Consider the following 27,307-nt stretch of genomic DNA (forward strand, 5'->3'; position numbering starts at 1 on the left):
ATGGGATCCACGACTGTTTTTACGGTGAGATGAAACCTGTATCTTTTTCATCAATTAAAAGTAGAAAATGCAAATATAACCTTCTTCAAACCCTGTTTGAATATAATATATCAAAGGTAAACTTTGTTTACAGTTGTTGGCACATCGGCACTCCTTAGGTGTAGGCGTGTTCGAGGTGGTGGAGCAGAACGCTAACAGAACGCAGGAGCGGCTCTCCTTGGTGGTCGGGCAGGCTCAGCAGGTAGGTCGCTCTCACATTACTTCTGAGTTGGTTAGGTTGTATTCCCACAACTACTGAGGTGGTTACGTATTCTACAACATTTATAAGGCTGGAAGGTTACCGTACTAGTACTGTCCAGATGGGTAGGTCTACATATGTATCAGTGATAAGGCAAGTCGGTCAGTACTAAGGCTGGTAGGCTAGTATTAAGGGGAAGAAGTCATTCCACTACTCTTCATGAGGTAAAAGGAACTCATAGATCTGTTATGGTGAATATGTCAGTTTATGATCGTTACTGCAAGAGTGAGTAGGAAACTCCAGCCTAAAAGTAAATATATATAGAAGCGGATAGATCACTTCTAAACCAGATTGACACCTTTATCGTTGTAGAGAACGTCACTCTTATATTATAATTCTTGCGTTTAGGTGGCTCTGTTATACTTACATTTATGTAAGTTGTTCTATCATTACTTTTGCCACATTAATTCATGTAGATGCGTCGATTGTCCTGGTGCGTGACGGTGGTGGTGGTGAGCGACGACCCTGCCTTCCTCGCCGCCTTCGCCCAGTCATCCCTCAAAGGCCGCCTCCTGCTGTGGTCCACGAGGCTCCTCGTCCTCACCCGCCTGCCTCTCAGAGAGACAAAGGTCCTCCTTAACACCTACTGGACTTTCTCTATGATGAATACTTTAGTTCTTCACCTTCAACAAGCCTCACAATATATAAGGTCTGTATGGTCTCTAGAAATGTTCAATATTGGTCAGGTTAAAACCGGATATACTTGTGAAGATCATAACTTGTCCGGAAAGCGAATGGTTTTTTATCTTTATTCCGGCAAAAACATGATCATCACTCTTGTCCCGTTCCGGAAACGTGACATTCACATACTCAGTGGAATAATGTTTTTAAAATGTGCCCACTTAGATAGACATATCCTTGTAACGGTGATATACAATATGCAAGAATTACATATTTTTCCTTTGCAGGTGCGTTGTGTATGTACACCTCCCATATAGCCCTCAGGGAGCCCAGGTGCTGAAGGTTGCCTCCTGGACACCCAAACATGGTCTTACTCTCACTTCCCACCTCCCGATTTTCCCTGAAAAATTTTCCAAGTGAGTATTGTTGATCTACAGAATAAATGACCTACTATGATCGTGTATGTCTTGCCTCATTACATCAACTGTTTCCGTTATTGTTAGGGGTATTTTCACCAGTGTTCATGTTGAGCTTATATATATATATATATATATATATATATATATATATATATATATATATATATATATATATATATATATATATATATATATATATCCTTGAGGATAGGGGAGAAAGAATACTTCTCACGCATTCCTCACGTGTCGTAGAAGGCGACTAAAGGGGACGGGAGCGAGGGGCAAGAAACCCTCCCCTCCTTGTATTTTGACTTTCTAAAAGGGGAAACAGAAGAAGGAGTCACGCGGGGAGTGATCATCCTCCTCGAAGGCTCAGATTGGGGTATCTAAATGTGTGTGGATGTAACCAAGATGAGAAAAAAGGAAAGATAGGTAGCATGTTTGCGGAAAGGAACCCGGATGTTTTGGCTCTGAGTGAAACGAAGCTCAGAGGTAAAGGGGAAGAGTGGTTTGGGAATGTCTTGGGAGTAAAGTCAGGGGTTAGTGAGAGGACAAGAGCAAGGGAAGGAGTAGCACTACTCCTGAAACAGGAGTTGTGGGAGTATGTGATAGAGTGTAAGAAAGTAAATTCCAGATTCATATCGGTAAAACTAAAAGTTGATAGAGAGAGATGGTTGATTATTGGTGCATATAGCTGAATGAGTGTGTTAGTGGTTTTGATGCACAAGACCGGGTTATAGGGATGGGTGATTTGAATGCAAAGGTGAGTAATGTGGCAGTTGAGGGAATGATTGGTATACATGGTGTGTTCAGTGTTGTAAATGGAAATGGTGAAGAGCTTGTGGATTTGTGTGCTGAGAAAAGACTGGTGATTGGGAATACCTGGTTTAGAAAGCGAGATATACATAAATATACTTATGTAAGTAGGAGAGATGGCCAGAGAGCGTCATTGGATTGCGTGTTAATTGACAGGCGCGCAAAAGAGAGACTTTTGGATGTTAATGTGCTGAGAGGTGCAACTGGAGGGATGTCTAATCATTATCTTGTGGAGGCGAAGGTTAAGATTTGTATGGTTTCAGAAAAGAAGAGAGAATGTTAGGGTGAAGAGATTGGTGAGAGTAAGTGAGCTTGGGAAGGAGACATGTGGGAGGAAGTACCAGGAGAGATTGAGTACAGAATGGAAAAAGGTGATACCGAAGGAGGTAACGGGAGTGGGAGATGAATGGAATGTATTTAGAGAAGCAGTGATGGCTTGCGCAAAAGATGCTTGTGGCATGAGAAGCGTGGGAGGTGGGTTGATTAGAAAGGGTAGCGAGTGGTGGGATGAAGAGGTAAGATTATTAGTGAAAGAGAAGAGAGAGGCATTTCGACGATTTTTGCAGGGAAAAAGTGCAATTGAGTGGGAGAGGTATAAAAGAAAGAGACAGCAGGTCAAGAGAAAGGTGCAAGAGGTGAAAAAGAGGGCAAATGAGAGTTGGGGTGAGAGAGTATCATTAAATCTTAGGGAGAATAAAAAGATGTTCTGGAAGGAGGTAAATAAAGTGCGTAAGACAAGGGAGCAAATGGGAACTTCAGTGAAGGGCGCAAATGGGGAGGTGATAACAAGTAGTGATAATGTGAGAAGGAGATGGAGTGAGTATTTTGAAGGTTTGTTGAATGTGTTTGATCACAAAGTGGCACATATAGGGTGTTTTGGTCGAGGTGGTGTGCAAAGTGAGAGGGTTAGGGAAAATGATTTGGTAAACAGAGAAGAGGTAGTAAAAGCTTTGCGGAAGATGAAAGCCGGCAAGGCAGCAGGTTTGGATGGTATTGCAGTGGAATTTATTAAAAAAGGGGGTGACTATTATTGACTGGTTGGTAAGGTTATTTAATGTATGTATGACTCATGGTGAAGTGCCTGAGGATTGGCGGAATGCTTGCATAGTGCCTTTGTACAAAGGCAAAGGGGATAAGAGTGAGTGCTCAAATTACAGAGGTATAAGTTTGTTGAGTATTCCTGGTAAATTATATGGGAGGGTATTGATTGAGAGGGTGAAGGCATGTACAGAGCATCAGATTGGGGAAGAGCAGTGTGGTTTCAGAAGTGGTAGAGGATGTGTGGATCAGGTGTTTGCTTTGAAGAATGTATGTGAGAAATACTTAGAAAAGCAAATGGATTTGTATGTAGCATTTATGGATCTGGAGAAGGCATATGATAGAGTTGATAGAGATGCTCTGTGGAAGGTATTAAGAATATATGGTGTGGGAGGCAAGTTGTTAGAAGCAGTGAAAAGTTTTTATCGAGGATGTAGGGCATGTGTACGTGTAGGAAGAGAGGAAAGTGATTGGTTTTCAGTGAATGTAGGTTTGCGACAGAGGTGTGTGATGTCTCCATGGTTGTTTAATTTGTTTATGGATGGGGTTGTTAGGAAGGTGAATGCAAGAGTTTTGGAAAGAGGGGCAAGTATGAAGTCTGTTGGGGATGAGAGAGCTTGGGAAGTGAGTCAGTTGTTGTTCGCTGATGATACGTATATATATATATATAACATATATATATTTTTTTTTTTTTTTTTCATACTATTCGCTATTTCCCGCGATAGCGAGGTAGCGTTAAGAACAGAGGACTGGGCCTTTGAGGGAATATCCTCACCTGGACCTCTTCTCTGTTCCTTCTTTTGGAAAAAAAAAAAAACGAGAGGGGAGGATTTCCAGCCCCCCACTCCCTTCCCTTTTAGTCGTCTTCTACGACACGCAGGGAATACGTGGGAAATATTCTTTCTCCCCTATCCCCAGGGAAATATATATATATATATATATATATATATATATATATATATATATATATATATATATATATATATATATATATATATATATATATATATATATATATATATATATATATATATATATATATATATATATATATTGTCGCCGTCGTATATATATATATATATATATATATATATATATATATATATATATATATATATATATATATATATATATATATATATATATATATATATATATATATATATATATATATATATATATATATATATATATATATATATTGTCGCCGTCGTATATATATATATATATATATATATATATATATATATATATATATATATATATATATATATATATATATATATATATATATATATATATATATATATATATATATATATATATATATATATATATATATATATATATATATATATATATATATATATATATATATATATATATATATATATATATATATATATATATATATATATATATATATTTATATGTATATATATATTTATCTATTTATTTATTAATATTTATATGTATATCTATGCTACTTCTAAATAGCCTTTATGGTAATTCAGCTTCTATGGGGCCACCATAAACGTAACAGCAAAACCTTACAAACCTGTTTGGTACGTAGTGGAGGAGACGGCACCAGACGGTTCCATCGTGAAGAGGAGGACGGGCATGGACTACCTCATGCTGGAAGCTATTGCAGAGACGCTGAACTTTACCTTCGATGTACTTCCAATAAAGTCTTGGGCTGAGGTACATCAATGACAGAATTTTTATTGATTTAGTTATCACTTTAGAATTCATGAAACCATAAATATTTATTGTAGATGTATGCAAGAGAAAGCAGTCTTACCAGACTTTCTCTCACGTGAGTAGAACAAGTGATCTGATATCAGTAGGAAAATGTTCGGTCCTACAGGAAATATTCTGCAGTCATAAACGGCAAAATATTCTGCTAGTTTGCATTACTTGTGATTCAGTTTATAAGACCAATATTTTTCTTCCATTTCCAGGGTTTGGAACGTGTGATAGAGAGAGTGTCGTTCATCACCCCAGCGTATCACGCGGTTCTCTATGAGCGCTTGGAGCGCTTTGATTTCACTACAGGTTTCACGTATATCATCATATCCTTCAGTATGGCCAAGCCAGAGCTCACCCCAAACTGGCTTAGTCTCTACCATCCTCTGGCAGACGAGGTGTGGGCGTTCATCCTTGGTGTCCTACTTGTGGTGCCATATGTCCTCTTTATGGTATGACTCGAATTTCTCTACAGTTTCGTCAGCTGAAGATCGGAGGTCAGGGTCGGATACTTCATATGGTATGGTTATTTGGGGTCTTGGCCTAAGAAGTGTTAGGGTCATTAAACTATTTAGCGTCAAGCTAACATCTTTCCAAGAAATAATCTCTAACACTTTCCTCGAGTCTTCCAAATAATTCTAAGGCCATACTTGATCTCACTACATTCAAAGCCTTTCCTTCATCATTCATGTATATGGTTGGCTGGTTTATCTGACTGCAGACTTCTCTACGACCAAGGACATAAAGGCTGTCACCGTCAGTTCTTGACCACCGCTCGAAAACTTTTCAACACGTTCTTCAACTGTTCGATATGTTTCGAACACCAAACAAGTCCTCACTAAATACGACCCTTCGGGAGTCATATTACCATGCAGGATATGTTCTTTTGTCCATCTGACAACCTCCTCCGTGGTGAAACGTTCCCGTTGCTAGTGATGACCCACTCAAGGGTCGCCAGGTTCAAGACCATAAGTTCAGATTCTGGTTGTCGCAGTCGATCCAGTCAAATATATATATATATATATATATATATATATATATATATATATATATATATATATATATATATATATATATGTATTTTTTTTTTTTTTTTTTTATACTTTGTCGCTGTCTCCCGCGTTTGCGAGGTAGCGCAAGGAAACAGACGAAAGAAATGGCCCAACCCCCCCCCCATACACATGTACATACACACGTCCACACACGCAAATATACATACCTACACAGCTTTCCATGGTTTACCCCAGACGCTTCACATGCCTTGATTCACTCCACTGACAGCACGTCAACCCCTGTATACCACATCGCTCCAATTCACTCTATTCCTTGCCCTCCTTTCACCCTCCTGCATGTTCAGGCCCCGATCACACAAAATCTTTTTCACTCCATCTTTCCACCTCCAATTTGGTCTCCCTCTTCTCCTCGTTCCCTCCACCTCCGACACATATATCCTCTTGGTCAGTCTTTCCTCACTCATTCTCTCCATGTGCCCAAACCATTTCAAAACACCCTCTTCTGCTCTCTCAACCACGCTCTTTTTATTTCCACACATCTCTCTTACCCTTACGTTACTTACTCGATCAAACCACCTCACACCACACATTGTCCTCAAACATCTCATTTCCAGCACATCCATCCTCCTGCGCACAACTCTATCCATAGCCCACGCCTCGCAACCATACAACATTGTTGGAACCACTATTGTAATGTTCTCGACTTCCACACATTTTTCAAGGCTCCCAAAATTTTCGCCCCCTCCCCCACCCTATGATCCTCTTCCGCTTCCATGGTTCCATCCGCTGACAGATCCACTCCCAGATATCTAAAACACTTCACTTCCTCCAGTTTTTCTCCATTCAAACTCACCTCCCAATTGACTTGACCCTCAACCCTACTGTACCTAATAACCTTGCTCTTATTCACATTTACTCTTAACTTTCTTCTTCCACACACTTTACCAAACTCAGTCACCAGCTTCTGCAGTTTCTCACATGAATCAGCCACCAGCGCTGTATCATCAGCGAACAACAACTGACTCACTTCCCAAGCTCTCTCATCCCCAACAGACTTCATACTTGCCCCTCTTTCCAGGACTCTTGCATTTACCTCCCTAACAACCCCATCCATAAACAAATTAAACAACCATGGAGACATCACACACCCCTGCCGCAAACCTACATTCACTGAGAACCAATCACTTTCCTCTCTTCCTACACGTACACATGCCTTACATCCTCGATAAAAACTTTTCACTGCTTCTAACAACTTGCCTCCCACACCATATATTCTTAATACCTTCCACAGAGCATCTCTATCAACTCTATCATATGCCTTCTCCAGATCCATAAATGCTACATACAAATCCATTTGCTTTTCTAAGTATTTCTCACATACATATATATATATATATATATATATATATATATATATATATATATATATATATATATATATATATATATATATATATATATATATATACTCAAAATACTCACTCCATCTCCTTCTATATATGTATATATATATATATATATATATATATATATATGTATATATATATATATATATATATATATATATATATATATATATATATATATATATATATTATCCCTGGGGATAGGGGAGCAAGAATACTTCCCACGTATTCCCTGCGTGTCGTAGAAGGCGACTAAAAGGGGAGGGAGCGGGGGGCTGGAAATCCTCCCCTCTCGTTTTTTTTCTAATTTTCCAAAAGAAGGAACAGAGAATTGGGCCAGGTGAGGGTAGTCCCTCAAAGGCCCAGTCATCTGTTCTTAACGCTACCTCGCTAATGCGGGAAATGGCGAATAGTTTGAAAGAAAAGATATATATATATATATATATATATATATATATATATATATATATATATATATATATATATATATATATATATATATATATATATATATATATGTGTGTGTGTGTGTATGTATATATATATATATATATATATATATATATATATATATATATATATATATATATATATATATATATATATATATATATATATATATATTTATATATATTAGCCCTGGGGATAGGGGTGAAAGAATGCTTCCCACGCATTCCTCACGTGTCGTAGAAGGCTACTAGAGGGGACGGGAGCGGCGGGCCAGAAATCCTCCCCTCCTTGTATTGTAACTTTTTAGACTCAGATTGGGGTGTCTAAATGTGTGTGGATGTAACCAAGATGTGAAAAAAGGAGAGATAGGAAGTGTGCTTGAGGAAAGGAACCTGGATGTTTTGGCTCTGAGTGAAACGAAGTTTAAGGGTAAAGGGGAAGAGTGGTTTGGGAATGTCTTGGGAGTAAAGTCAGGGGTTAGTGAGAGGACAAGAGCAAGGGAAGGAGTAGCAGTACTCCTGAAACAGGAGTTGTGGGAGTATGTGATAGAATGTAAGAAAGTAAATTCTAGATTGATATGGGTAAAACTGAAAGTTGATGGAGAGAGATGGGTGATTATTGGTGCATATGCACCTAGGAATGAGAAGAAACATCATGAGAAGAAAGTGTTTTGGGAACAGCTGAATGAGTGTGTTAGTGGTTTTGATGCACAAGACCGGGTTATAGTGATGGGTGATTTGAATGCAAAGGTGAGTAATGTGGCAGTTGAAGGTATAATTGGTATACATGGGGTGTGCAGTGTTGTAAATGGAAATGGTGAAGAGCTTGTAGATTTATGTGCTGAAAAAGGACTGGTGATTGGGAATACCTGGTTTAAAAAGCGAGATATACATAAGTATACGTATGTAAGTAGGAGAGATGGCCAAAGAGCGTTATTGGATTACGTGTTAATTGACAGGCGCGCGAAAGAGAGACTTTTGGATGTTAATGTGCTGAGAGGTGCAACTGGAGGGATGACTGATCATTGTCTTGTGGAGGCTAAGGTGAAGATTTGTATGGGTTTTCAGAAAAGAAGAGTGAATGTTGGGGTGAAGAGGGTGGTGAGAGTAAGTGACCTTGGGAAGGAGACTTGTGTGGGGAAGTACCAGGAGAGACTGAGTACAGAATGGAAAAAAGTGAGAACAATGGAAGTAAGGGGAGTGGGGGAGGAATGGGATGTATTTAGGGAATCAGTGATGGATTGCGCAAAAGATGCTTGTGGCATGAGAAGCGTGGAGGTGGGTTGATTAGAAAGGGTAGTGAGTGGTGGGATGAAGAAGTAAGATTATTAGTGAAAGAGAAGAGAGAGGCATTTGGACGATTTTTGCAGGGAAAAAATGCAAATGAGTGGGAGATGTATAAAAGAAAGAGACAGGAGGTCAAGAGAAAGGTGCAAGAGGTGAAAAAGAGTGCAAATGAGAGTTGGGGTGAGAGAGTATCATTAAATTTTAGGGAGAATAAAAGGATGTTCTGGAAGGATGTAAATAAAGTGCATAAGACATGGAAGCAAATGGGAACTTCAGTGAAGGACGCTAATGGGTAGGTGATAACAAGTAATGATGATGTGAGAAGAAGATGGAGTGAGTATTTTGAAGGCTTGTTGAATGTGTTTGATGATACAGTGGCAGATATAGGGTGTTTTGGTCGAGTTGGTGTGCAAAGTGAGACGGTTTGGGAAAATGATTTGGTAAACAAACAAGAAGTAGTAAAAGCTTTGTGGAAGATGAAAGCCGGCAAGGCAGCAGGTTTGGAAGGTATTGCAGTGGAATCTATTAAAAAAGGGGGTGACTGTATTGTTGACTGGTTGGTAAGGTTATTTAATGTATGTATGACTCATGGTGAGGTACCTGAGGATTGGCGGAATGCGTGCATAGTGCCATTGTACAAAGGAAAAAGGGATAAGAGTGAGTGCTCAAATTACAGAGGTATAAGTTTGTTGAGTATTCCTGGTAAATTATATGGGAGGGTATTCATTGAGAGGGTGAAGGCATGGACAGAGCATGAGATTGGGGAAGAGCAGTTTGGTTTCAGAAGTGGTAGAGGATGTGTGGATCAGGTGTTTGCTTTGAAGAATGTATGAGAAATACTTAGAAATGCAAATGGATTTGTATGTAGCATTTATGGATCTGGAGAAGGCATATGATAGAGTTGATAGAGATGCTCTATGGAAGGTATTAATGATATATGGTGTGGGAAGCAAGTTGTTAGAAGCAGTGAAAAGTTTTTATCGAGGATGTAAGGCATGTGTACATGCAGGAAGAGAGGAAAGTGATTGGTTCTCAGTGAATGTACGTTTGCGACAGGGGTGTGTGATGTCTCCATGGTTGTTTAATTTGTTTATGGATGGGGTTGTTAGGGAGGTGAATGCAAGAGTTTTGGAAAGAGGGGCAAGTATGAAGTCTGTTGTGGATGAAAGAGCTTGGGAAGTGAGTCAGTTGTTGTTCGCTGATGATACAGCGCTGGTGGCTGATTCATGTGAGAAACTGAAGAAGCTGGTGACTGAATTTGGTAAAGTGTGTGAAAGAAGAAAGTTAAGAGTAAATGTGAATAAGAGCAAGGTTATTAGGTGCAGTAGGGTTGAGGGTCAAGTCAACTGGGAGGTAAATTTGAATGGTGAAAAACTGGAGGAAGTAAAGTGTTTTAGATAGCTGGGAGTGGATCTGGCAGCGGATGAAACCATGGAAGCGGAAGTGAATCATAGGGTGGGGGAGGGGGCGAAAATCCTGGGAGCCTTGAAGAATGTGTGGAAGTCGAGAACATTATCTCGGAAAGCAAAAATGGGTATGTTTGAAGGCAATAGTGGTTCCAACAATGTTGTATGGTTGCGAGGCGTGGGCTATGGATAGAGTTGTGCGCAGGAGGGTGGATGTGCTGGAAATGAGATGTTTGAGGACAATATGTGGTGTGAGGTGGTTTGATCGAGTAAGTAATGTAAGGGTAAGAGAGATGTGTGGAAATAAAAAGAGCGTGGTTGAGAGAGCAGAAGAGGGTGTTTTGAAATGGTTTGGGCACATGGAGAGAATGAGTGAGGAAAGATTGACCAAGAGGATATATGTGTCGGAGGTGGAGGGAACGAGTAGAAGTGGGAGACCAAATTGGAGGTGGAAAGATGGAGCGAAAAAGATTTTGAGTGATCGGGGCCTCAACATGCAGGAGGGTGAAAGGCGGGCAAGGAATAGAGTGAATTGGAACGATGTGGTATACCGGGGTTGACGTGCTGTCAGTGGATTGAATCAGGGCATGTGAAGCGTTTGGGGTAAACCATGGAAAGTTGTGTGGGGCCTGGATGTGGAAAGGGAGCTGTGGTTTCGGACATTATTGCATGACAGCTAGAGACTGAGTGTGAACGAATGGTGCCTTTGTTGCCTGTTCCTAGCGCTACCTAGCACACATGAGGAGGGTGGGGGATGGTATTCCATGTGTGGCGAGGTGGCGATGGAAATGAATAAAGGCAGACAGTGTGAATTGTGTGCATGGGTATATATGTATGTGTCTGTGTGTGTATATATATGTGTACATTGAGATGTATAGGTATGTATATTTGCTTGTGTGGACGTGTGTGTATATACATGTGTATGGGGGTGGGTTGGGCCAGTTCCTTCGTCTGTTTCCTTGCGCTACCTCGCAAACGCGGGAGACAGCGACAAAGTAAAATAAATAAATAAATAGATATATATATATATATATATATATATATATATATATATATATATATATATATATATATATATATATATATATATATATATATATATATATATATATATATATATATATATATATATATATATTAGAAAGATAATAGAGGAGAAAAAATATTCCCACTCATTCCTCACGTGTTGTAGAAGGCGACTAAAGGGGAGCGGGGGGCTAGAAATCCTCCCCTCCTTGTATTGTAAGTTTCTAAAAGGGGAAGCAAAAGGAGTCACGCGGGGAGTGCTCATCCTCCTCGGAGGCTAAGAATGGGGTGTCTAAATATGTGTGGATGTAACCAAGAGGAGACTAAAGGAGATATAAGTAGTATGTTTGAGGAAAGGAACCTGGATGTTTTGGCTCTGAGTGAGACGAAGCTCAAGGGTAAAGGGGAAGAGTGGTCTGGAAATATCCTGGGAGTAAAGTCAGAGGTTAGTGAGAGGACTTGAGCAAGGGAATGAGTAGCACTACTGAAACAGGAGTTGTGGGAGTATGTGATAAAGTGTAAGAAAGTGAACTCAAGATTGATACACGTAAAATTGAAAGTTGATTATTGGTGATTATTGGTGCATATGCACCTGGGCATAAGAAAAGAGATCATAAGAGGCAAGTGTTTTGAGAGCAGCTGAGTGAGTGTGTTAGTAGTTTTGATGCTCGAGATCGGGTTATAGTGATGGGTGATTTGAATGCAAAGGTGAGTAATATGGCAGTTGAGGAAATAATTGGTGTGCATGGGGTGTTCACTGTTGTAAATAGAAATGGTGAAGAGCTTGTAGATTTATGTGCTGAAAAAGGACTGGTGATTGAGAATACCTGGTTTAAAAATAGAGACATATATAAGTATACTTATGTAAGTAGGAGAGATGGCCAGAGAGCGTTATTGGATTACGTGTTAATTGATAGGCGCGCGAAAGACAGACTTTTGGAGGTTAATGTGCTGAACCGTGCAACTGGAGGGATGTCTGAACAGTAGCTTGTGGAGGCGAAAGTAAAGATTTGTAAAAATTTTCAGAAAAAAGCGAGAATGTTGGGGTAAAGAGAGTGGTGAGAGTAAGTGAGCTTAGGAAGGAGACTTGTGTGAGGGAGTACCAGGAGAGACTGAGTACAGAATGGAAAAGGGTGAAAACAAAGGAGGTAAGGGGAGTGGGGGAGGAATGGGATGCATTTAGGAAAGCAGTGATGGCTTGTGCAAAAGAGGCTTGTGGCATGAGAAGCGTGGGAGGAGGGCATATTAGAAAGGGCAGAGAAAGGTGGGATGAAGAAGTAAAATTTTCAGTGAAAGAGAAGACAATGGCATTTGGATAATTTTTGCAGGAAGATGTATAAGAGAAAGACGCAGGAGGTCAAAAGAAAGGTGCAAGAGGTGAAAAAGAGGGCAAATGAGAGTTGGGGTGAGAGATTATCATTAGATTTTAGGGAAAATAAAGAGATGCTTTGGAAGGAGGTAAATAAAGTGCGTAAGACAAGGGAACAAATGGGAACTTCAGTGAAGGGGGCTAATAGGGAGGTGATAACAAGAAGGGGTGATGTGAGAAGGAGATGAAGTGAGTATTTTGAAGGTTTGCTGAATGTGTTTGATGATAGAGTGGCAGATATACGGTACTTTGGTCGAGGTGGTGTGCAAAGTGAGAGGGTTAGAGAGAATGATTTGGTAAACAGAGAGGAGGTAGTGAAAATTTTGCGGATGATGAAAGCCGGCAAGGGAGCGAGTTTGGATGGCATTGCAGCGGAATTTATTAAAAAAGGGGGTGACTGTATTGTTGACTGGTTGGTAAGATTATCTAATGTATGTATGACTCATGGTGAGGGGCGTGAGGATTGGTGGAATGCTTGCATAGTGCCATTGTACAAAGGCAAAGGGGATAAAGGCGAGTGTTCAAATTCCAGAGGTATAGGTTTGTTGAGTATTCCTGGGAAAGTATATGGGAGGGTATTCATTGAGAGGGTGAAGGCATGTACAGAGTATCAGATGGGGGAAGAGCAGTGTGCTATCAGAAGTAGTAGAGGATGTGTGGATCAGGTGTTTGCTTTGAAATAATGCATGTGAGAAATACTTAGAAAAGCAAATGGATTTGTATGAAGCATTTATGGATCTGGGAAAAGCATATGATAGAGTTGATAGAGATGCTCTGAGGCAGGTAATAAGAATATATGGTGTGGGAGGCAAGTTGTTAGAGCAGTGAAAAGTTTTTATCGAGGATGTAAGGCATAAGTACGTTTAGGAAGAGAGGAAAGTGAGTGGTTCTCAGTGAGTGTTGGTATGCGGCAGGGGTGTGTGATGTCTTCATGGCTGTTTAATTTGTTTATGTATTGGGTTGTTAGAGAGGTGAATGCAAGAGTTTTGGAAAGAGGGGCAAGTATGCAGTCTGTTGTGGATGAGAGAGCTTTGGAAGTGAAACAGTTGTTGTTCGCTGATAATACAGCACTGGTGGATGATTCGGATGAGAAAATGCAGAAGCAGGTGACTGAGTTTGGTAAAGTGTGTGAAAGAAGAAAGCTGAGAGTATTTGTGAATAAAAGCAAGGTTATTAGGTACAGTAGGGTTGAGGGACAAGTCAATTGGGAGGTAAGTTTGAATGGAGAAAAACTGGAGGATGTGAAGTGTATTAGATATCTGGGAGTGGATTTGGCAGCGGGTGGAATAATGGTAGCGGAAGTAAATCATAGGGTGGGGGAGGGATCGAAAGTTTTGGGAGCGTTAAAAAATGTGTAGAAGTCGAGAACGTTATCTTGGAAACAAAAATGGATATGTTTGAAGGAATTGTGGTTCCAACAATGATATATGGCTGCGAGGCGTGTGCTATGGATAGGGTTTTGCGGAGGAGGGTAGATTTGCTGAATGTGAGATGTTTGAGGACATTATTTGGTGTGAGGAGGTTTGATCGAGTAAGTAATAACAGGGAAAGAGAGGTGTGTGGAAATAAAAAGATTGTGGCTGAGATAGGAGAAGAGGTGTTTAGAAATGGTTTGGTCACATGGAGCGAATCAATGAGGAAAGATTGACCAAGAGGATATATGTGTCAGAGGTGGAGGGAACGAGAAGTGGGAGACCAAATTGGAGGTGGAAAGATTTTGAGTGATCGGGGCCTGAACATGCAGGCGGGTGAAAGGCGGGCAAGGAATAGAGTGAATTGGAATGATGTGGTATACCGGGGTCGACGTGCTATCAATGGATTGAACCAGGGCATTTGAAGCGTCTGGGGTAAACCATGGAAAGTTCTGTGGGGCCTGAATGTGGAAAAGGATCTGTGGTTTTGGTGCATTATTTCATGACAGCTAGAGACTCAGTGTGAACGAATGGGGCCTTTGTTGTCTTTTCCTAGCGCTACCTCGCACACTTGAGGGTTGAGTGGGTTGTCATTCCATGATTGGCGAGGTGGCGATGGGAGAGAATAAAGGCAGAGAGTATGAATTATGTAGATATATATATATCTTTTTTTTTCATTTTTTCATTTCCGCATTAACGAGGTAGCGTTAAGGACAGAGGACTGGGAGTTTGAGGGAAAATCCTCACCTGGCCCCCTTCTCTGTCCCATCTTTTGGAAAATTAAAAAAAAAGAAAAAAATGAGAGGGGAGGATTTCCAGCCCCCCGCTCCCTTCCCTTTCAGTCGCCTTCTACGACACGCAGGGAATACGAGGGAAGTATTCTATCCCCTGGGATATATATATATATCTCTGGTAAACAGAGAAGAGGTAGTGAAAGCTTTGCGGAAGATGAAAGCCGGCAAGGCAGCAGGTTTGGATGGTATTGCAGTGGAAATTATTAAAAAAGGGGGTGACTGTATTATTGACTGGTTGGTAAGGTTATTTAATGTATGTATGACTCATGGTGAGGTGCCTGAGGATTGGCGGAATGCGTGCATAGTGCCATTGTACAAAGGCAAAGGGGATAAGAGTGAGTGCTCAAATTACAGAGGTATAAGTTTGTTGAGTATTCCTGGTAAATTATATGGGAGGGTATTGATTGAGAGGGTGAAGGCATGTACAGAGCATCAGATTGGGGAAGAGCAGTGTGGTTTCAGAAGTGGTAGAGGATGTGTGGATCAGGTGTTTGCTTTGAAGAATGTATGTGAGAAATACTTAGAAAAGCAAATGGATTTGTATGTAGCATTTATGGATCTGGAGAAGGCATATGATAGATTTGATAGAGATGCTCTGTGGAAGGTATTAAGAATATATGGTGTGGGAGGCAAGGTGTTAGAAGCAGTGAAAAGTTTTTATCGAGGATGTAAGGCATGTGTACGTGTAGGAAGAGAGGAAAGTGATTGGTTCTCAGTGAATGTAGGTTTGCGGCAGGGGTGTGTGATGTCTCCATGGTTGTTTAATTTGTTTATGGATGGGGTTGTTAGGGAGGTAAATGCAAGAGTTTTGGAAAGAGGGGCAAGTATGAAGTCTGTTGGGGATGAGAGAGCTTGGGAAGTGAGTCAGTTGTTGTTCGCTGATGATACAGCGCTGGTGGCTGATTCATGTGAGAAACTGCAGAAGCTGGTGACTGAGTTTGGTAAAGTGTGTGGAAGAAGAAAGTTAAGAGTAAATGTGAATAAGAGCAAAGTTATTAGGTACAGTAGGGTTGAGGGTCAAGTCAATTGGGAGGTGAGTTTGAATGGAGAAAAACTGGAGGAAGTGAAGTGTTTTAGATATCTGGGAGTGGATCTGGCAGCGGATGAAACCATGGAAGCGGAAGTGAATCATAGGGTGGGGGGGGAGGGGGGGGAGCGAAAATCCTGGGAGCCTTGAAGAATGTGTGGAAGTCGACAACATTATCTCGGAAAGCAAAAATGGGTATGTTTGAAGGAATAGTGGTTCCAGCAATGTTGTATGGTTGCGAGGCGTGGGCTATGGATAGAGTTGTGCGCAGGAGGGTGGATGTGCTGGAAATGAGATGTTTAAGGACGATGTGTGGTGTGAGGTGGTTTGATCGAGTAATTAATGTAAGGGTAAGAGAGATTTGTGGAAATAAAAAGAGCGTGGTTGAGAGGGCAGAAGAGGGTGTTTTGAAATGGTTTGGGCACATGAAGAGAATGAGTGAGGAAAGATTGACCAAGAGGATATATGTGTCGGAGGTGGAGGGAACGAGGAGAAGTGGGAGACCAAATTGGAGTTGGAAAGATGGAGTGAAAAAGATTTTGAGTGATCGGGGCCTGAACATGCAGGAGGATGAAAGGCGGGCAAGGAATAGAGTGAATTGGATCGATGTGGTATACCGGGGTTGACGTGCTGTCAGTGGATTGAATCAGGGCATGTGAAGCGTCTGGGGTACACCATGGAAGGTTGTGTGGGGCCTGGATGTGGAAAGGGAGCTGTGGTTTCGGGTATTATTGCATGACAGCTAGAGCATGAGTGTGAACGAATGGGGCCTTTGTTGTCTTTTCCTAGCGCTACCTCGCATACATGAGGGGGGAGGGGGAAGGTATTCCATGTGTGGAGGGGTGGCGATGGGAATGAATAAAGGCAGACAGTGTGCATTGTGTGCATGTGTATATATGTATGTGTCTGTGTGTGTATATATATGTGTACATCGAGATGTATAGGTATGTATATTTGCGTGTATGGACGTGTATGTATATACATGTGTATGGGGGTGGGTTGGGCCATTTCTTTCGTCTATTTCCTTGCGCCACCTCGCAAACGCGGGAGACAGCGACAAAGCAAAATAAATAAATAAATGAATATATATATATATATATATATATATATATATATATATATATATATATATATATATATATATATATATATATATATATATATATATATATATATATATATATATATATATATATATATGTATATATATATATGAAGTCCCCATTTGTTCCCTTGTCTTACGCACTTTATGTACCTCCTTCCAAAACATTTTTTTATTCTCCCTAAAATTTAATGATACTCTCTCACCCCAACTCTCATTTGCCCTCTTTTTCACCTCTTGCACCTCTCTCTTGACCTCCTGCCTCTTTCTTTTATACATCTCCCACTCATTTGCATTATTTCCCTGCAAAGATCGTCCAAATGCCTCTCTCTTCTCTTTCACTAATAATCTTACTTCTTCATCCCACCATTCACTACCCTTTTTAATATGACCACCTCCCACGCTTCTCATGCCACAAGCATCTTTTGCGCAATCCATCACTGATTCCCTAAATACATCCCATTTGTCCCCCACTTCCCTTACGTCCTTTGTTGTCACCTTTTTCCATTCTGTACTCAGTCTCTCCTGGTACATCCTCACACTAGTCTCCTTCCCAAGTTCACCTACTCTCACCACTCTTTTCACCCCAACATTCTCTCTTTTTTTCTGAAAACCTCTACAAATCTTCACCTTCGCCTCCACAAGACAATGATCAGACATCCCTCCAGTTACACCTCCCAGCACATTAACATCCAAAAGTCTCTCTTTCACGCGCCTATCAATAAACATGTAATGCAATAACGCTCTCTGGCCATCTCTCCTACTTACATACGTAAACGTATGTATGTCTCTCTTTTTAAACCAGTTATTCCCAATCATTAGTCCTTTTTCAGCACATAAGTCTACAAGCTCTTCACCATTTCCATTTACAACACTGAACACCCCATGTATACCAATTTTTCCCACGACTGCCACCTTACTTTTGCAATCAAATCACCCATCACTATAACTCGGTCTCGTACATCAAAACTACTAATACCCTTATTCATCTGCTCCCAAGACACTTGCGTCTCATGATCTTTCTTCTCATAGCCAGGTGCATATCCACCAATAATCACCCTTCTCTCTCCATCCACTTTCAGTTTTACCCATATCAATCTAGAGTTCACTTTTTTACACTCTATCGCATACTCCCACCACTTGTATCAAGAGTAGTGCTACTCCTTCCTTTGCTCTTGTCCTCTCACTAACCCCTGACTTTACTCCCAAGACTTTCCGAAACCACTCCTCCCCTTTTCCCTTGAGCTTCGTTTCACTCAGAGCCAAAACATCCAGGTTCCTTTCCTCAAACATACTACCTATTTCTCCTTTTTTCACATCTTGGTCACATCCACACACATTTAAACACCCCAATGTGAGTCTACGAGGAGGATGAACACTCCCCGCTTGACTCCTTCTGTTTCCCCTTTTAGAAATTCAAAATACAAGGAGGGGAGGGTTTCCAGCCCCCGCTCCCGTCCCCTTTAGTCGCCTTCTACGACACGTGAGGAATGCGTGGGAAGTATTCTTTCTCCTCTATTTCTTTTTTTTTTTTTTTTGATTTTCCAAAAGAATGAACAGAGAAGGGGGCCAGGTGAGGATATTCCCTCTAAGGCCCAGTCCTCTGTTCATAACGCTACCTCGCTAATGCGGGAAATGGCGAATAGTACGAAAGAAAAAAGAAAAAAAAAAAATATATATATATATATATATATATATATATATATATATATATATATATATATAAATATATATATATATATATATATATATATATATATATATATATATATGTATGGGAAAGAATGGTATGAAAATATCTTAGGAATAATGTTAAGGTTGGTGAGAAGCAAGAGCTAGGAAAGGAGTTGGACTACTCCTGAAGCAGGAGTTATAGGAATGTGTGGTTGAGTGGAAGAAAGTTTTTTGTAGATTGTTGTGAGTAAAACTGAAAGCAGAAGACGAGAGATGGATGACTATTGGTGCCTATGCACCTGGTCATGAGAAAAAAGATCATGAGATGTAATGTTTTTGGAGCAGATGAATGTGTGTCATCATATTCAGTGAGACAGGTGATTGGTGATTTGAATGGAGAGGTAAGTAATGTGGCAGTTGAGGTTAAGATTTGTGCGTATGGGATATTTATTGTCATGAATTGAAATGTTGAACAACTTATAGAGCTGTGTCCTAGAAAAAGACTGGTGATTAGGAATACCTGGTTTAAGAAATAGGTATACAGAAATATACGTATGTGAGAAGGAGAGATGGATAACGGGCATCATTAGGTTACGTGATAACTGATGGGTGTACAAAAAAGATACTTTTGGATTCTGGTATGTTGAGATAAAATGTAAAAAAGGCAATCTGGTGCGGGAAAAAATAATAATCAATTTCAAGTATGTGGACAAGATCATTAGATTATGTATTCATGTATTATGGATAGGGTTGTTAGGGGGGGGGGGGGGTAAATGCAAGAGTTTTGGAGAGAGGGGCAAGTATGCAGTTTGCTGTGGATGAGAGGGCTTGGGAAGTGATTCAGTTGTTATATGCTGATGATACAGCGCTGGTGGCTGATTCGGGTGAGAAACTGCGGAGGTTGGTGACTGAGTTTGGTAAGGTGTGTGAAAGAAGAAAGTTGAAAGTAGATGCGAATAAGAGAAAGTTATTAGGCTCAGTAGGGTTGAGGGACAAGTTAGTTGGGAGGTAAGTTTGAACGGAGAAAAATTGGAGGAAGTAAAAGTTTTTAGATATCTGGGCGTGGATTTAGAAAAGGATGGAACCATGGAAGCGGAAGTGAGTCACAGTTTGGGGGAGGGGGCGAAGGTTCTGGAAGCGTTGAAGAATATGGGGAAGGCGAGAATGTTATCTCGGAAAGCTAAAATGGGTATGTTTGAAGGAATAGTTGTTCCAACAATGTTATATGGTTGCGAGGCGTGGGCTATAGATAGGGTTCTGCGGAGGAGAGGATGTGTTGGAAATGAAATGATTGAGGACAATATGTGGTGTAAGGTGGTTTCATCGAGTAAGTAATGAAAGGGTAAGAGAGATGAGTGGTAATAATAAATGTGGTTGAGAAAGCAGAAGAGGGTGTGTTGAAATGGTTTGGTCACAAGGAGTGAATGAGTGAGGAAAGATTGACTGAGAGGATATATGTCAGAGGTGGAGGGAACGAGAAGTGAGAGACCAAATTGAAGATGGAAGGATGGAGTAGAAAAGATTTTGAGCGATCAGGGCTTGAACATATAGGAGGGTGAAAGACGTGCAAAGAATAAAGTGAATTGGAATGACGTGTTATACCGGGGTCGACGTGCTGTCAGTGGATTGTGCCAGGGCATGTGAAGCGTCTGGGGTAAACTATGGAAAGTTTTGTGGGGCCTGGATGTGGAAAGGGAGCTGTGGTTTCGGTGCATTACACATGACAGCTAGAGACTGAGTGTGAACGAATGTGGCCTTTGTTGTCTTTTCCTAGCGCTTTTTCGCGCTTGCGCTGGGAGAGGGGGGTGCCATTTCATGTGCGACGGGGTGGTGACGAGAATGGATGAAGGCAGCAAGTGTGGATGTGTACGCGTGTATTTATGTATATGTCTGTGTCTGTATATGTGTGTATACGTCGAAATATGTAGGTATGTATATGTGCGTGTGTGGGCGTTTTTGTATATGCATGTGTATGTGGGTGGGTTGGGCCATTCTTTCATCTGTTTCCTTGCGCTACTTCGCTAACACGGGACACAGCGACTAAGTATAATAAAGAATAATCAGACCAATATTGGAGCTTGCCTTGCAGGTCTGGTTACTAAATCTTAAGAAGCACAAACATCTGATTGAGATGATTCAGAGAAGAGAAATTAAGATGGCACCTGAATTTAGAGAATAGAGCAGGTAGTTGTACATCTGATTATCATCTTGTAGAGGCGAGAATGAAGATTTGTAGAGATTTAGAAAAAGAGTAAATAATGTCGAGTAGAAGGAAGTGGTGAAAGTAAGTGAGCATGGGAAGGAGACTTGTATGAAGAAATACTATGAGATTTTAGGCGTAGAATGACAAAATGTGAGTGTAAAGTGAAGGGAGTGGGTGAGGTATGGGAGAGAGTTAGAGAAGCAGTGATGGCACGTGCGAAAGATCGGAGGTGAGCAGATTGAAAAGCATGGTGAGTAGTGAGATGAAGATGTAAAGCCCCTAGTAAAAAAAAAAAAAGAAGAAAAAAAAAAGGCCAGACTCCTTCCTGGTTCCTTCCAGATGGTGATGCTATGTTTGGCGCTGGTAGAGGCGGTAGACACACTATCAAGGCAGTTAGTGTCCCTGGCCACGGATGGTCTATTGCGAACCTCCCTCGCCCACCAGTGTTCTCTCACAGCCTCTCACGCCCAAGCTCACCTAGCTGGAGGCGCCTTGGCAGCCCTATTGGCACTTACAGGGAAGGAGTGCAAACGAATGGCAGACGTATAAGAGAATGCGGCAGGAAGTCAAGAGGAAGGTGCGGGTGTTGAAAAAGGTACAAATGAGAGTTAAGGTTACACAGAATCATCAAACTTTAGAGGAAATAAAAGATGTTTTGGAAGGAGATAGATAATGTCCGAAAGACAAGAGAACAAATACTAACATCGGTAAAGAGGGCAAGGGGGGAAGTAATAACCGGTAGTGTTGAGGTGAGGAGGAGATGGAGTGAGCGTTTTGAAGGAATGCTGAATGTGTCTGATGATAGAGTGGCAGATGCAGGTGTTTTGGTCGGGGTGGTGTGCAAAGTGAGAGATTCATGAAGAGTGGCTTGGTGAAGAAGGATGAGGTGGTAAAAGTCTTGCGGAATATGAAATGTGACAAGGCGGTGGGAGTGGAAGGTCTTGCAGTTGAATTTATAAAGAAAGGTGGTGACTGTGTTTTGTTTCGTTGGTAAGGTTACTTATTGTATGTATGGATCATGATGAAGTGCCTGAAGAATGGCGGAAGGCTTGTATCGTGCCATTGTAGAAAGGCAAAGGGAATAATGCTAAGTGTTCAAACTACAGGGAAGGTGAAGGCATATACAGAGCATCAGATTGGGGAGGAGCAATATAGTTTCATAAGTAGTAAAGGATAAGTGGATCAGATGTTTTCTTTGAAGAATGTATGTGAGAAATACTTAGAAAACAAATGGATGTGTATATGGCACTTTTGGATTTGGAGATGGCATATAATAGAGATACTTTGTGGAAGGCCTTAAGAATATATGGTGTGGTAGGTAAGCTGCAAAAGAAGGTGAGTTTTCGTCGATTGTAAGGCTTGTGTATGAGTAGGAAGAGGGGACAGTGACTGGTTCTCAATGAAGGTCAGTCTGTGGTAGGGGTATGTGATGTATCATCTGTGTTTGATTTGTTATGGATGGGGTGGTTAGGGAGGTGAATGTGAGACTCTTGGAGAGAGGGGCGAGTATGCAGTCTGTTGTGGTCAAGAGGGCCTGGGAAGTGAGACAGTTGTTGTTCACCGTAATAAACACTGCAAGCTAGTTCGAGTGAGAAATTGCAAGAGTTGGTGACTGTGTATGGAATGGTGCGTGAAAGGAGAATGTTGAGAGCAGGCGTGAATGAAAGCAAGGATTGAGGGACAAGATAGTCGGGATGTAAGCTTGAATGGACAAAAATTGCAGGATGTAAAGTTTTTCAGATATCTGAGAGTGGACTTGGCAGCAAATAGAACCATGGAAGCGGAAGCGAGTCATAGGTTGGGGGAGGTGGTTAAGGTTCTGGGAGCGCTGAATAATGTGTAGAAAGAGAAAACCTTATCCCGGAAGGCAAAGAGTTTGAGTGTGTGTTCGGACGAAGAATAGTTCCAAAATATTGTATGCTTACCAGCCATAGGCTATAGATAGGGTTGCACGGTGGAAGGTGGATTTGTTGTAAATAAAATGTTTGAGGACAATATGTGGTGTAAGGTGGTTTGATCGAGTAAGAAATGAAAGGGTAAGAGAAATGTGTGGAAATAAAAGAAGTGTGTTTGAGAGAACAGAAGAGGGTGTGTTAAAATGTTGTGGACATATGGAGAGAATGAGAGAATGTTGGCAAAGATGATATAGTGTATATCAGAAGTGGAGGGAACAAGGAGAAGCGGGAGACCAAATTGGAGACGAAAGAATGGAGTGAAAAAGGTTTTGAGTGATCTGGTCCTTAGGGTGAAAGGCGTGCACAGAAAAGAGTAAATTGGAACGATGTGTTTTACTGAGGTCATCTTGCTGTCAATGGATTAAACCAGGGCAAGTGAAGTGTCTGGGGTAAACCATGGAAAGTTCTGTGGGGCCTGAATCTGGATAGGGAGCTGTGGTTTCAGTTCATTACACATGACAGCTAGAGACTGGGTGTGAACGAATGTGGCCTTTCTTCCTGGCGATACCTCGCTGATGCAAAAGCGTTGGTGGATGACTTGTTTAGGCTCAGGGGAGAAGAAAAGATTGCTTGTTATTTTTCTTCTTTATCTTCATGGAATTGTGCTGTTTCCTGTGGGGTAGGGTGGCATCGGGAATGGATGGAGGCAAGCAAGTATGAATTTGTATATGTGTATATATATATATATATATATATATATATATATATATATATATATATATATATATATATATATTTTTTTTTTTTTCTTTTGCTTTGTCGCTGTCTCCCGCGTTTGCGAGGTAGCGCAAGGAAACAGACGAAAGAAATGGCCCAACCCACCCCCATACACATGTATATACATACGTCTACACACGCAAATATACATACCTACACAGCTTTCCATGGTTTACCCCAAACGCTTCACATGCCCTGATTCAATCCACTGACAGCACGTCAACCCCGGTATACCACATCGATCCAATTCACTCTATTCCTTGCCCTCCTTTCACCCTCCTGCATGTTCAGGCCCCGATCACACAAAATCTTTTTTACTCCATCTTTCCACCTCCAATTTGGTCTCCCACTTCTCCTCGTTCCCTCCACCTCCGACACATATATCCTCTTGGTCAATCTTTCCTCACTGATTCTCTCCATGTGCCCAAACCATTTCAAAACACCCTCTTCTGCTCTCTCAACCACGCTCTTTTTATTTATATATATATATATATATATATATATATATATATATATATATATATATATATATATATATATATATATATATATATATATATATATATATATATATATATATGTGCGTGTGTGTGTGTGTGTGTGAGTGGATATGTCTTTTTTGTTTATTTGCGCTGTTTTGTTTATGCATGAAACAGCGATCAAATAAGTAAAAGAATTGTATAAAGATATATTTGGTGAGTAGCATGAATATATGTAACAATATTGCACTTTTTTTCGCAGCAGATCAGCGTAAGGGAAAAGTTGCTATCACGAGTATGGAAGGTTTTATTTCAATCTTCATTTTGAGCTTCGATTTGCTCTCTCTTCTTATTGTGCACACAGGCACTGCCTTGGTAGTATTCATCATGAATACATTTAAACATATTACACCAGCTCTCACTAATGATGAGTGTGACGACAGAGAAATGTTGGCAAGAGGCATTGAAGATATTGGGGAATGTTTTCTCTTCTTAGATATCATAACTCTTTACGCATCGTTTGTCATCAGAGTTCATCATCATCACACGATTAAACAAAGTGAATTATAGTTGCAGTTATAATGAAATTTCGCCCACAAATACGAGGCCTCCCTCTTTACGTTACGCTGCTAAACTCACTAACTCACATATTTCTTCACATTGATCATGCCACACTTCTTCTCGTTTCTCATAAACGATATGTATCATAAGTGCTCCTTATTATCTAAGTCATCTGGCAGTGCACACATCTTCTTAAGATTCATTTCTTACACTTGACCAGCTGGTCTACGGCCTTGTAATGATGACTGTACGGTTACTGAGGTGAGCAGACCAGCTGGTCTACGGCCTTGTAATGATGACTGTACGGTTACTGAGGTGAGCAGACTTTTCTTGCGTTCCAACCTGGCGACGGTGAGACTCTTGCAGGTTGATATTGGTACCATAAGTTAAGTGAGTATTCAAACACAGGCAGGAAACACTAAGACATCTAATGATGTCTGCCGCCGTTTTGTAGGAAGACATCAACTGACATCGTCCTACGTTTTAAAGTTTAACTATGAGGAAATTGCACAGTGTCTTCTTGATTAACAATTCAGAAATCAAATACAACAGAAACTATCATCTGTAGATTCTTTCACAGATGGTGCACATGACTCATCTGGAGACTTACGGGAGTGTGGAGCACAAAGTGGGTCCAGGATACGTGTACTATACTATGCTGGGAGTCCTCCTCAGCCAGAATCTCTCCAGCCAGTTACCCAGCAGGAGCTCGAGCCGGGTGCTGGTGGCAGCCTGGCTGGTGTTTGCCTTCATCATCGGGACGGTCTACCGTGGCAACCTCACCGCCGCCCTCACACTGCCCAAGTACCCACCACGACCTGAGACTCTGCAGGAACTCGTCAATACCGTTGACAAGTATTGTATCCAATGGTTTTATCTTTTAAGTGCAATATATCCATGGAAAACAAAATGCTATTTTTCATAATGTATCTATGTTCAATTACGGCTCCAACCAAGTCATTTCTAATCCATCACTTCAGTGTCACGATGGAGTCTTGGGGAAAGGATTATAAAACCTCATTTAAGAACTCTGGCTCAAGGGTCATCGAGAAATTAGCAGATCTAATGCATGTTGGACCACTAACGAAAGACGGACTACAAGATGCTCTTATAAATAAGTAAGTTACTGAAACCAGAAGAAATCTAGTCTTTCATTATACCTTATTAATATATCATATATCTATGGAGTGATCGTCTAAGTAAACGGATATGTTAGCTGGGTTATAGGGAACAGGTTGGGTATTTCTATCATTCCTGAGTTATGAGAATTATCTGCTGTACTGATCATCAAGTACACAATTTTTTTTTTTTTTTACATGACGGATTCATGATGTAGTCTATTTACCATGACAGACACAAGTCGTAGCCTCTATATCACGCGTATTAGACTCGTGACTTACACTCTAATACCATGTATGAAAGAGTCATAACGTAGGCTCTATTTATCGAATACAAACCCCATGACTGAGACTCTATTTTTTGCATACAAGATTCATGACGTAAGCGCTATATCATGCATAAAAGGCTCACATCATATGCTCTATATCATACAGAACGTAGGCCCTATGACTCGTGACATATTTAACATCACATTTACAAATGTCAAACATTTGTTTTTACGAGTCAACAAATGATACTTAAGATAAATAACTTAACTGATGATGGTTTTCACAAAAAAGATTTTTTTTACGTACGTTTCAGTGGGGTTATTGTTAACAAACCCTTTCTCATTATTCCCCACAAAGACAGGCCCACTTAGAGATCCGCCACGTAATGCAAGTGGCGGTCGCCGAGCACTTCACAAGAGCTGACGGCAGCACTCCGTTGTACATTGGTCGAGAGTTCGCCCTGAACACTCCGGCAGCTTGGCCCATACCCCACGACGCTCCTTTCCAGCCCAGTCTGGACGACTGCATCTCGTCCATCACGGAAGTGAGCTCCAATATGACATGACCAATCTTAGTGTAATACATTAGAATGCTGTTTCGAAGTCTAAAGTCCTGCAAATCTCTAATCTATCTGAGGGGAAGAAATGGACAAAGATGAGAGAAGTCTGAACTTGAGTTACCTGAACGGTTGACTTAAAGCTACTTTGCGCTTTCCCAGGCTGGTTTGTATGAGAAGTGGACTGTAGACGTGATGAATCAGGCTCGTCAGGAGAGTCGTGTGCAGCAGCGTTACAATGAGGAAGAAGAAGAAGAAGGAGAAGAAGAAGAAGAAGAAGAAGAAGAAGAAGAAGAAGAAAAGGGAGAGTCGAGCAGCGGGATCAAGGCCCTCACCTTGACACACATGCTGGGGCCGTTTGTCCTCACGGCCCTGGGACTCATCCTAGCAGGCATTACCTTCGTCACAGAAAAAGGAATATTTCATCTCTAAATGTATATCACCCACTAAACAAAGATTTATGATGACTAGAATTAAGAAAAGGAAATAGAGAAACACAGTCAGAGGGATTTGATACACACAGACACACCGACACACACACACAC

The 27,307-nt window shown here is 40.8% G+C and overlaps 1 protein-coding gene across 1 annotated transcript; it reads left to right on the top strand.

Moving 5' to 3' along the window:
• LOC139763333 (uncharacterized) lies at nucleotides 1–27,284 on the top strand. The gene is made up of 9 exons (XM_071689352.1): nucleotides 1–24; nucleotides 134–241; nucleotides 715–947; nucleotides 1,207–1,335; nucleotides 4,707–4,893; nucleotides 5,154–5,390; nucleotides 25,387–25,673; nucleotides 26,564–26,750; nucleotides 26,925–27,284. Exons 1-9 carry the CDS (start codon nucleotides 1–3, stop codon nucleotides 27,192–27,194), a joined length of 1,662 nt encoding a protein of 553 aa, XP_071545453.1. The 3' UTR covers nucleotides 27,195–27,284.
• Nucleotides 27,285–27,307: the final 23 nt, after the last annotated feature.

The sequence above is a fragment of the Panulirus ornatus genome, chromosome 46, assembly GCF_036320965.1.
Source record: "Panulirus ornatus isolate Po-2019 chromosome 46, ASM3632096v1, whole genome shotgun sequence".
Taxonomy (NCBI): domain Eukaryota; kingdom Metazoa; phylum Arthropoda; class Malacostraca; order Decapoda; family Palinuridae; genus Panulirus; species Panulirus ornatus.

What these genes read in the sequence shown, in the direction of transcription:
- LOC139763333 (XM_071689352.1), top strand. Translation starts at nt 1, where the DNA reads ATGGGATCCACGACTGTTTTTACG. An exon ending in TTCCCTGAAAAATTTTCCAA is followed by an intron (nt 1,336 to 4,706) that starts GTGAGTATTGTT and finishes ATGGTAATTCAG; the next exon opens with CTTCTATGGGGCCACCATAA. An exon ending in TGCCATATGTCCTCTTTATG is followed by an intron (nt 5,391 to 25,386) that starts GTATGACTCGAA and finishes TATCATCTGTAG; the next exon opens with ATTCTTTCACAGATGGTGCA.